General features: G+C 36.3%; 1 protein-coding gene across 2 annotated transcripts in view; it reads left to right on the top strand.

The window, feature by feature from the left end:
* The window catches only part of LOC106875366 (uncharacterized), a 119,606-nt gene that overhangs the window by 82,126 nt on the left and 25,383 nt on the right, over positions 1-12,097 (top strand). For both annotated transcript variants that reach the window (XM_089351497.1, XM_089351498.1), the window contains exon 3: positions 1,101-1,191. In XM_089351497.1, coding sequence (XP_089207623.1) covers positions 1,101-1,191 — 91 coding nt within the window. The remainder of the gene's footprint in view (positions 1-1,100; positions 1,192-12,097) is intronic.

Consider the following 12,097-nt stretch of genomic DNA (forward strand, 5'->3'; position numbering starts at 1 on the left):
CTTAAACGTAAGACATTATGATCGATTATGAAAACAATAGATGGATAAGGTTATGACTTGATTCATTTGAGAAAAACCGTTAGAGAATTGGACGCTGCCGGATAGTGGTTTGGACAACACATACCAATCAATGTGTAAGAGCGTACATGCAGTTTGAGGAAGGAAATAACATAAGTGTTTGGCTTGATTATTCATGCTGCACATATGAGGTGCATCTAGGAATTTTATTATATATTGTGGGATTATGTGTTACCGAATTTTGAAGTATACGTAACAGATAAAGTAAAGGAAAGTCTAGTTCAGTCCCATGTTCTCAGCCTTCCTCTTGCTTACATGGAAGGGAAAACCTTTTATGATATCATAATTGTAACGTTATCTCTAACTTCTTAGTCATGATTAGTACAAGCGAAACCGGTCAGCTATGTAAATATTTTAGTTCATAAAAATATTTTGTCCAACATAAAATTTCAGTGCATTTTCCTTTTTATATTTTTCACTACAATTCACCACATGGGAAGGGACTGAATATTTTAGTGTGTGTGTGTGTGGTATTTGTGTTTTCATTCAAAAATACAGTACTCCATCCGCATTGTGTTAAACGTGTGTTGAGTATTATTTCAGACTTCCCAATGAATATAATTAGTTTCATGAAACCTTTAAATATGACGGAGTGAATCCAGTTTAACAACACTCAAATGTGTGTGTGTGTTTTATATGTGAAGCTGTGTTATTTTCCCTTTGCTAAATTTGACATTGGCTTCTGTAATCTCTTAATTTTGAAATATGAGTGGAATCTAATTTTAACAGGTAGACTTAGGTATGCATTTATATTCTTTTCTTAAGGCTACACAATGACTGTAGTAAAGTTTTGAACTCATGACCCATCATATTAACTTTATATCACTGAGTTTCATATTATATATATATTTGCCCATATACATCATCTTTACTCTACAGATCTTTCTTGTTTGCTTGTGTGCTCAGGTAGGTGTGTGGACAGTGGGGCTACATTAATAATTGTATTTTATTTTAAAAAAATATATAACTGCCTTTTTAAAACTGGTTTGCTAGCAGCTGTAACTATTATTTTGTTGTTTCAGGTCAAAGCTAAATTCCATGAGGTTTTCAATGCAGTTGTCATTCAGCTTGGATTAAGAGAGACTGAGTACTTTGGATTATCTCTTTTAAAAGGTAACTACAAAGAATATTGTTGAAGTCTTTATAGACACACATAGATATAAAAAGAGCACTTTTATTTCAACTGTTTCCAAAACAAATATGTCCACAGCAGGTTATCATTTAAATAGATCCTATCAAAAGACAGGTTTCCTCAGAGATTTGTCTCTAAAATCTTTCTTAATTATTTTTTCCCTGTTTTTCATAGAATTTCAGCACTTCTTTATTTCTTTGTTTGCCATTGTGGTATAGGACAAAAATGTTCAGTATCAAAGCCAATCAGTGTCTAAAGAATATGCTCCATTGTCAGGGTGGATTATGTTATGAATGGTCTTGTGCTGGGCTTGGATTGACACCAAATAGAGAATAGTAACATCTGTGAACAATCTAAATGAAATGGTTAGTTTAAAAAAGAAAAAAAAAACAAAAAAAAAACGATACATTTGTCATGGTCATTGTTTTTTTTTTTTGCCTCATGTCATCCCTATTGAAGTAGACCTATAAATCAAAGCTATTCCAGTTTTGATCATCCCATTCTTTTCGCAGACACAGTGTCTAGGACTGCATTATCTGTCTTTTCTTTTGTAAATGCTAAGGTGTGATTTGAAGGATATTTGGCTACTATTTCTAGCAAATTGACTCATTACATATAGAAATTCTTTTGTTGGCTTATGGGAAGATATTTTTTAAGTAGTAATGATAATTATTTTATTTAGTCCATTTTGCAGGTCACTGATCTGGTCTTTGTTCTGACAGAAATCTGATAGATCATACTTTAAAACTCAAAGACCTGAAATATAATCATTCTTAGAGAAAGTGCTGAGGCTTGTAGAAACGATACAAAATGGAGTTAGATGTTTCCCAGTTTTTCAGAATGTTTCTGTGTGTCCTGGCCAGGACAATGTAGCAAGAACAAAGACCAACAGAATGAAGCATTTTAGATTCAACTGAAAACTGAGAATGCTGCTACTGTTGATTAGGAAGTCATCAAGATGGTTATCGAATGGCAAAAAAGATCTGATTTGTGTTTCATCACTTTGATCAAATAAACTTAAACCTTGGCCACAGTCCCTTTTATTTTTTCTTACTTGTTTCAGTCATTGGACTACTGCCATGACAGAGCATTACCATGAAGAATTTAATCGAACAAATCAAACCCGATACCTATTTTCAAGTCTGGTACCCATTCTATCAATCCCTTTTGCCAAATTGCTAAGCTGTGGAGATGTAAGCAAACCAACATCAGTTGTCAAGCAGTATATGTGAGGGGGGATAAACACAAAAAACACACACACACACACACATAACAGGCTTGCACATAGTTCCCTTCTACCAAATCCACTTCTAAGGTATTAGTCAGCCCAGGCCTGTAGTAGAAGACACTATCCCAAGGTGCAACACAGTGGGTTTGAACCTGAATCTACATGGTTGTGCAAAGTGAGCTCCTGAATGACAGTTCCAAATTGTAATTAGGTGCCACAAGTACCAGAACTTAAGAGAAAGAATGGGATTTCCATGCTGTGACTGACTGATGTCCCACTCAAGAATAGGTGCATGTTTCAACTAGTTAACTCCATGAGAACTAAAGCAAACTCCAGCGTCTTCCATTCTTTATCGTTAAACTGATGTTGCAGAAGGTTTCACCAAAAAAAAAGAAAAAGCTATTGTGAAGGAGGGTCAACTGAGCAGTGTTAACTGTAAAGTAAAACCTCTCACATTAGGTGGTCCATGATTGAAAACATGAACAAAAAGTCAGTTGTTACACAGTTCAACATAAAAGAAAAAAGCATTTTAGATATTTATGAGGAATACACATAAAACCTAGTTCTGGGATCGAGGGTTTGTATTCTACTATTAAAACTGTTTTTGTTCTCTCCCTAGAGCCTAATGCTCTTGACAAAGGCTTTAACATCATAGCTTTCTATCTCTTTGACTTACAATATTTGGTTTCTTGCTTATGCTGCAATTACTATTATTATTATTATTATTATTATTATTATTATTATTATTATACTTAGTAGAATTCCTAGCACATCAGACAAGTTTTTTCATGGTATTTAGTTAGTAACAGCACTTTGTCTTCAGAGTTCAAATTCTGTCTGGGTTAGCTGTGCCTTTCATCTTTCCTGGGCTGATAAAATAAGTACGGTTAAGTACTGGAGTTGGGAAGAGGGCAACATAATTAGCTACACATTTTCCCTAAAATTTGTGGCATTGTGCCAATGTAAGTTGCCATCATCATCATTAATAATAATAATAATAACAAAAAAAACAATAATAATAATGGTTCCAAGTTTTGGTACAAGGCCAACAATTTCAGTGGGAGTGGGTAAGTTGATTGCACCAGCCCCAATACTCAGCTGGTACTTAATTTTGTTGACTCTGAAAGGAAGAAAGGCAATGTTAACCTCGGCATTTGAATTCAGAATGTAAGGACAGACAAAATGCCATTAAGCATTTTGCCTGGTATGCTAATGATTCTACCAGCTATTAATAATAATAATAACAATGCCATGAAAGACAGTCAATCTTGGTGGAATTTGAACTCAGAGCCTGAAGAGGGGTGAAATGCTGTGAAGCATTTTACCTAGCAATCATTGACCTTGATTCTTTTAGAATTTAAAATTCAGTACTTCTTCATTTTAATTTTGAATATCCTACTAGAATATATCTCCCTATCGTTCTCAGGCATTTATGAAATAATCACCAGCGATAATATAATTTAAATTAATGTTAATATATACTAATTCCTGTACATTGTTATTCATATAAAAGAAAATAGCTTTGTATCTTACTTGTTGTTATTGTTGCTTAACCCCTACTTTTTTTTCTTCAAGTGGGTAGAGTGTAAGATTTGAGATGGATTTGGTTGCTATTTCTTGCAGCTCATGCAACATAGGCTTGCTTTGGTTTCTGGTGATGATCAACAATTGATAGTATTTAAAGTGAGCGAAGTATAATGGTGTTTGAAGTAATTGTGGGTGTAGCATCTGTGCGAGTGTGCGCTGAGAAAGACAGGTGGGAAGGAATTACAAGTGTAAACCTTTCCAGCTTAGCAAAGAAAATGAATACGATGGATTATGATGATGATAATCATGTTGTCGTCATCATTCCTCCTCCTCCTCATCATCATCATCATAACTCTTCTCCAGTTTCATCAAAGATTTCCAAAACATATTTCTGGCATCTTCTTCGTTTACTGTTGTTTCTACAATATACATTATACCATTCTGTTGAGCCGTTAGCATGCTATGACTCATTGGAGCCTCACTCAGGTAGGAGACATCGTAAATCAGATACACATGTAAAAATACTCCTTCATCAGTTTGGAGTCTTCTGCAGAAGTCAAAATGCTACTGTTAATGCTATTTTCCTGCTAAACTTGTTTGATTTAAACAAGTGGAACTAGCTTTTGTTTTTTCATCTTTCTCTCTCACACATCTGTCTGTCTGTCTGTCTCTCTCTCTGTATGCCTATTTGTTTCTATGTCTGCCATCTTTGCCTGCCTATCTGTCTGTCTAGCCATCCATCCAGCTGTCATTAGAATTTAGAAACTCCAAGAGACATAGAATAATTCAATTTTAACAGTGGATCTCAAAAGTAGAAAAAGCCATAAATAACAGCATGTACATAGTGGGTTAAAAGGCTTTTGGGATAGGAAAAAGAAGGCTGCTCTTGGGACATAGACTCACATCTTCTGTAAACAAACTTCTTGGAGTTCTACTTTATAAAACTAATTATATAGCTGTGTGGAGGCGCAGGCATGGCTGTGTGGTAAGAAGCTTACATGGTTATAGGTTCAGTTCTACTGCGTGGCACCTTGGGCAAGTGCCTTACTGTGGCCTCTGGCCAACTAAAGTCTTGTGAGTGGATTTGGTAGACAGAAACTGAAAGAAACCTGTTATATATATATATATATATATATATATATATGTGTGTGTCTGTTTCTGTCTGTTTGTTCCCCCATCGTCGCTTGACTACCAGTGTTGGTGTGTTTGCATCCTTGTAACTTAGAGGTTGGGCAAAAGAGACTGGTAGACTAAGTACCAGGCTTAAAAAGAAAAGAAGTACTAGAGTTGATGCATTTGACTAAAAATTCAAGGCAGTACCCCAACATGGCTACCGTCAAATGACTGAGGCAAGTAAAAGATAAGCTACATGGTAAGAAGTTTGCTTCCTAACTACATGGTTCTGGATTCAGTCTCGCTGAAGCCTTGTAAGTGGATTTAGTTGAGGGAAACTGAGAGAAGCCTGTTTGTGTGTGTGGGGGGGAGTGAGTGTATACATTTTGCTGTCTCCTTGTCTTGACACCATGTAATAGTTGTAAATGAATGCCATTGTCATACAAACAGTATCATTCATTTTTGATATTCTTTGAGAATATGTCTGGCCATGGGGAAACATTACCTTGCTTGGAAACAGGGAAATGTTGGCTACAGGAAAAGCATCTAGCTGTGGAAAATCTGCCTCAAACTCCATTTGACCCATGCAAGCACGGAAAGTAGACATGAAAATGATATATATGTATAAACACAAAACTATTGCCAGCTGATAATATGATTAATGAGTTTGTTTGATTTGTGTTAGACTATTTAGTGAATGGCATCATCATCATCATCATCCAATCTTCTTTGCATCTAGAATTACTGCTTGTTTGCTACAGGTCTTTGAGATCTGACCACATAACCTTCCTTCAATGTTAGGTTACATTTACCCCCATGTACCAATATTTAATACAGGCTGTTATCTTTTACTTGGCAACTGCATCTGTATCGAGGAAATGATTAACAGTTCAGATTCCATGACATTTGAGATATTTTATCTTGTCCATTCCATGACTTCTGCTGAATTTTTGACCTCAACCACTGGGATGGGCTGGGTTAAACTTAAAAATCAGCTATATGATCAACCAAATTTTCTTCTCTAAATTTATTACTTGTGTAATGCATGTATTTATTTGTCTGTAGGTCTTGACCTGCTGACTGATGTATGAGCACCAGTGTCTGGCATCTTAAAGCATGCGAGAGATGGGATTGTTTTGGCAATTATAGAAACGGGTAGTACTTCTGATATTCTGCTTCACTGTCTAGTATTTAAGTGCCTTTCAGAGAAAATATTACAAGCATTTGGATCATGTTTCTTCCCTATCTATGGATTTTTACAAACATTGATCAGCAGAAGGTCTGGTTAGGCATTAGTCACATCAATCTTGATAGCCTTGGAGAGATTATAAGCACCTATCCTCTTCTTGTGGTTAAGTTATATAAGAAAATCATTTTGAAGATTTACAGAACACATTACTAAGTTATTAGCTTAGAGAAGAATTCTAGTCAAACTTCACTCTATGAAATCGATGTAAGGATAGACATACTTTGTGCCTCTAGTGTTTGGAATTGATTCCCACCATTGGAATATTGTGATATTATTTGAGCAGGCTGAAAAGAAGGTGACAAAGTGTTTGTGCATATAGCTTATATATATTTGCATGAGTTGTGTAAGTTAATGTGTATTGATGGGATATTAGACATTATAAGCACTTAACATAAAATAGAAAAGAGCAACCAACCAGACCCATTGGTAGCTGGTAGAATTATTGATTAAATCATGTATCTTCTGAAATGTAATGTATGAATTGTGTCTATTATTTTAAATGTACTGTTTTATAAGTTGAGGCGCAATGGCCCAGTGGTTAGGGCAGCGGGCTCGCGGTCATAGGATCGCGGTTTCGATTCCCAGACCAGATGTTGTGAGTGTTTATTGAACGGAAACACCTAAAAGCTCCACGAGGCTCCGGCAGGGGATGGTGGCGAACCCTGCTGTACTCTTTCCCCACAACTTTCTCTCACTCTTACTTCCTGTTTCTCTTGTGCCTGTAATTCAAAGGGTCACACTGTGTCACGCTGAATATCCCCGAGAACTACGTTAAGGGTACACGTGTCTGTGGAGTGCTCAGCCACTTGCACGTTAATTTCATGAGCAGGCTGTTCTGTCGATCGGATCAACTGGAACCCTCGACGTCGTAAGCGACGGAGTGCCAACAACTGTTTTATAAATCACCAGTCACTTGAGTGCCACCTTGTTCAGCATAGCAAGGTAGGTGTCCAGCCTTAATACAATTAGAAATGAAAATAACCCCATGAAGTCAAAATGAAGAATGTGACAGGAATGGAGAAAACCCAGTCTAGTGATAATATTGAAGTCCCAGCTTTGAATACATCACATGCACACACACAATACTAGAGAGTTTGTCTGGAAAAATTAGTTTCTATAGATGGAAGGTTACATAGAATTTTCTCCATTAGTTAATTTTCTTTGCTTGTGTTTTGCAGGTTAGAACTGTCTTTTAGAAGCTACTTTGTATGTGTTTATTATTGTCCTAAAAATTAGAACATAGAATATGTAATTTCAACACTGCAGAGAATGATTTGATAGAAACTTTAGCTGTTGTTTACAGTATCTTCTCTACACAACCAGGTCTCCATTTCCCAAACCCCTACTGTGTCACACTTCACCCAGTTTTTACTCCCTGTAATTGCAACCCTCTAGAATTTCCTCCCCACCCACGTTCTTCCTGCACACATCATCCTTCAGATGTTGAAACTAAATTTCTATCTTACCAATCTAGGAAAGGCCTGCATTGATTATGGACACTGTCCTGCTTTCATTATTTATTATTATGAAAGAAAAAAAAAGAAAGCAAAACTTGCAAAGCTCATCTATCAGCTGCAACAAGGAAATTTACCTTTTCTAAATTTCTTCTTACCATTTTATTTTTAGAAGTAATGCAAAAACCATTTTCTACTCGCTAAAATAATTCTTTCATTGATTTCTGATATAATTTCTGATATTGTGCAAGGGCAGGAGATAAAATGGCATTTTTTTTCCATCTAGAAGAGACTGAGGGAGTGGGAGCAGGGGACATTCTTTCATTCTTTATATAGAAACTGGGTACATTTTCTGCCCCCTTCTGACTGTTCATCAGTGAGAATAGTATTACATTTTCAGTTAGAGAAGGGAGCTGGAGTTATTTTTAGCTAAATGGTAGGTAAGGGCTTGGTGTTATGATTATTCTGTTATTTGATTACTTAGTTCCTGTATTATGTTATAGTAGTTGCCTGTGTCTGATACCTGGTTAGCCCTAATACACCAGATTTATAATCAAAACCATTCCACCAATGAATTTCCCTTTCTAAAACATTGCATCTCACACTATCTAATGTGCCTTTTCATTAAAAAAAGAATTGTGATTATTATAAGCAGATTAGACATGTTGTGTATTTTATATAAAGTTATAATAGTTATAACATGTTTTATTGAATTTATCTTTTCTGTGTAATCATATTTGTCTGTAAAATGGCAATGTGCACTGTTCAATATTGTGATATAGAACATTATTGTAGATAGTAGTATCATTTGGTCAAGTGTTTTAATTTCTATATATCTGTGGTACATATATATTTTTCCACAATATATTGTTGTTGTCTATAAAATATATTATATGTATCTCATATGATATCTATATAGTGATTCTTTCTTTCTCATTATGTGAGTAGTGTAATATTTGTATCTGTCATATCACACCAGAACAGCAAATGTGTAGAAATTGTTTTGGTATAGAGTGTAGAATTCCTTTGTTCTGAATTATATCAGTTACAGTGGCTTCTCTCGTTAGGAGTATATCTGTACGGTAGCTGTGGCTGGAGTATGTCTGTACTATAGAAGTGTATATGTACAGTAGTTGCTGTTGTCAGGAGTATGTCTATGCAGTCGCTACTATCGTTGGGAGTACCATATTTAATCATTCTTAAATTGCACTCCTAATTTAGTGTAAATCCTGATACAAACTTTTTCTCTTCATAGTTTTAGCTTTGCTCATGTAAAAGTTGTACACCAGATTCATTTCAGTTAAAATCAAATATAAAATAGTGTGATTGTATACAATCTACTGTTTTGGGGGAGTATATCTGTACTGTAGCTGCAGTTGTTGGGAGTATATCTGTGCAGTAGCTGTTGGTGTCAGGAGTATATATCTACACAACAGCTGCTGCTGTTCATAGGATGTCAGTACAGTGTCTAATAGTGCAGTGGCCATATTAATGTAACCTGTATAATACCTCACAATACAATGCTAGCAGCTGAAGATGAACCAGTCAACCAGTGTATTGTTGTACCAACCAACTCAGTAGCCATAGTGATGTATGTATGAAACGGGGCAGCAGCTGCCCTATTTAATGCCAGCAGGCAATGGAGTAGAAACTAAAGACTGTCAGTAGCAGCCACTAGTCACAGAACTACTTACATTCCCAGACATGATGACTTCACTAGTCTGAATAGTTATCCTGCTGATATCACTGGCTATCTCATAGAATCTCCCATAGATGTGGTATATGTTTCCACACACACACACACACACACACACACACACGTTAGCCAGCCTTGCTCTGTCTGGTGTAATTAGTATCACTTTCACAGCCTGATACTTGATGTGAGACCTGGCTTCTGTTTTTCTGTGCAAGGTTCAGCAGTGGATGCCAAGTTAATAACTAGTTTCACCTGGATTTTTCAGAAATCTTGTTTCACACCACCTGTAAAAAAAAAATCTGTAGTGATGGTGGTGGTGGTCATCATGGTGATGTTAGTAATGGTGGTACTACTATTCTTTTATTTTTTTTTTATTTGTTTCAGTTTTTGGACTGTGGCCATGCTGGGATACCACCATGAAGTATTCAGTCTAACAAATTGAGCCCAGTACTCATTTTTTAAAATCTGGTACTCATTTGACTGGTGTCTTTTACTGAACTGCTAGGTTATGAGAACATAAACAAACCAACACCAAATGTCAAGCAGTGGTGGGGGTACAATCACAAAGACACACACATACATATGATGGGCTTCCACACAGTTTACATCTACTAAATTCCTTCACAAAGAATTGGTTGGCCCAGGGTGAAAGTAGAAAATATTTTCCCGAGGTGTCACGCAGTTGGACTGAGCCACACAGTTGTGTCTGCACCTACTGTTGAGTTGCCCAAATTGAGAAGATATATGGAATTTAAGCAGTCAGTAAAATAACTGGGTATTATTTGCAGATCCTGGGTATTATTTGCAGATCCTGGGTACTATGTGCAAATTCTGGGTACTATGTGCAAATTCTGGGTACTATGTGCAAATTCTGGGTACTATGTGCAAATCCTGGGTTCTATTTGCAAATCCTGGGTTCTATTTGCAAATCCTGGGTACTATTTGCAAACCCTTGGTACTATTTGCAGATCCTGGCTACTATTTGCAGATCCTGATTACTATTCACAGATCCCGGCTACTAGTTAATTGAGGACCACATGCCATACTCCAAAGGATACTCAGTGTTTTATGGCTATGGTGTGGCAGTTGGTATGTGTTGTATTCTCTTCACTATCTATCTTGTTTATGTGAAGCCATTGTTGTTTCTTAGTCCTGATTGAGCTGACCAATGTTCAATGGTAGTTCAGACATAACCTTCTTTTATAGAATCATGTCAGTATACATTATCTAATCGATCCGTCCCTTTTCGAAGACACCTGGTTTTGATTTTAGGCTCCTAATTCTAGCACCAGAGTGGGAAAGACATGCAGTTTTCTGCTCTTACATCTAGTGATTGTACGTCCTGAATCAATATTTAGAACTAATAAAGTTGATCCCCAGGCTGGTTTTAATCAAGTAAACCTATCATTGTTAGTCCAGTCAGGACCATCTTCATTTTAGAAGTATAGTACCTAGAACTATATTATGTAGTATGTCCTTCCCTATTTTCAAAGTAAATATTGTATAGTTTGGGTAAGATGTAGCTGTTATTTCTAACGAGTTTATTGACAATAAAGAAATTTCCCTGTTTGGTCAGGCTATTGAGGAGGTTCTTAATGTTGTTGCTATTTTTGTGTTTGTCGAGAACTTTGAGCAATAGTTTTAAGAGAGCGTCATAGTAATGTTCTGAGTATTGGTGGAGTGATAACCCAGCATGTGCTAGGAGTTGTACTTGCTGCTGCAACATCCATTGTTCTTGTCCACCTTGGTCTTTAATTTTGGTTTCTATTTTGTAGGTTGACTACAGTTGTTGTCTTGTACAGCCTGTGATAATGTCAAGTACATTATTTTGTGATTTGAGATAGTGGCCTTAATCTATTTTTTTATTGGTATTACGTATTTGTTGGAAAAATGGGGTCTCTCTGAATGCTTACAGTGCATTTGTGTATCGTACTGTTTTCTTAATGTCTTCTGTGTCCTTAATGTCTTCTGTGTCCTGGAAGATGTCACATTCATAATACTTGGTGCTTTTATCTTTTGTCTGCCTGTTTTGTGTTTACACTGTTCAATGTTATGGTTGGTTGCATTTGATGCTCTTTAATAGTGATTATGGACAGTTAGGGTGTAGTTGTGCAGCAGTTGTTTTTCAATAGAGGCAGTGACTCTGTCATTTACCTGTAAGACTCTCTCCCTCTGTATATATATATATATATATATATATATATATATACACATGCACACACACACACACACACACACACACACACACACATATATATATATCATCATTTAGTGCCTGTTTTCCATGCTGGCATGGGTTATATATATATATATATATCGGATCTGGTTTGCAAGATTCTTTGTGAATTCATGTAACTCACAAGACAAAGACCCTTCAACTGAGTTGGGGTGTAGTATTGAAGGAGCTGGCTGAACGGTTGACCGTTAAGGATATATATATGCAGTATATTCTGTGTTTCCCACAAGTGTGTTTGGAAGGGGTTCTTTGCATATAGAATTATAAGCATGCTTTGTTTGTTCACATCTGTTTGTGTACATGAGTGTATGCATACACATTTTAAAATTGTTTAGTGGGAAGAAGACGGGTCACTCAGCCTGTGTGAGTGGTTACATACCGGCA

The sequence above is a fragment of the Octopus bimaculoides genome, chromosome 4, assembly GCF_046866305.1.
Source record: "Octopus bimaculoides isolate indiv1 chromosome 4, ASM4686630v1, whole genome shotgun sequence".
Classification (NCBI taxonomy): domain Eukaryota; kingdom Metazoa; phylum Mollusca; class Cephalopoda; order Octopoda; family Octopodidae; genus Octopus; species Octopus bimaculoides.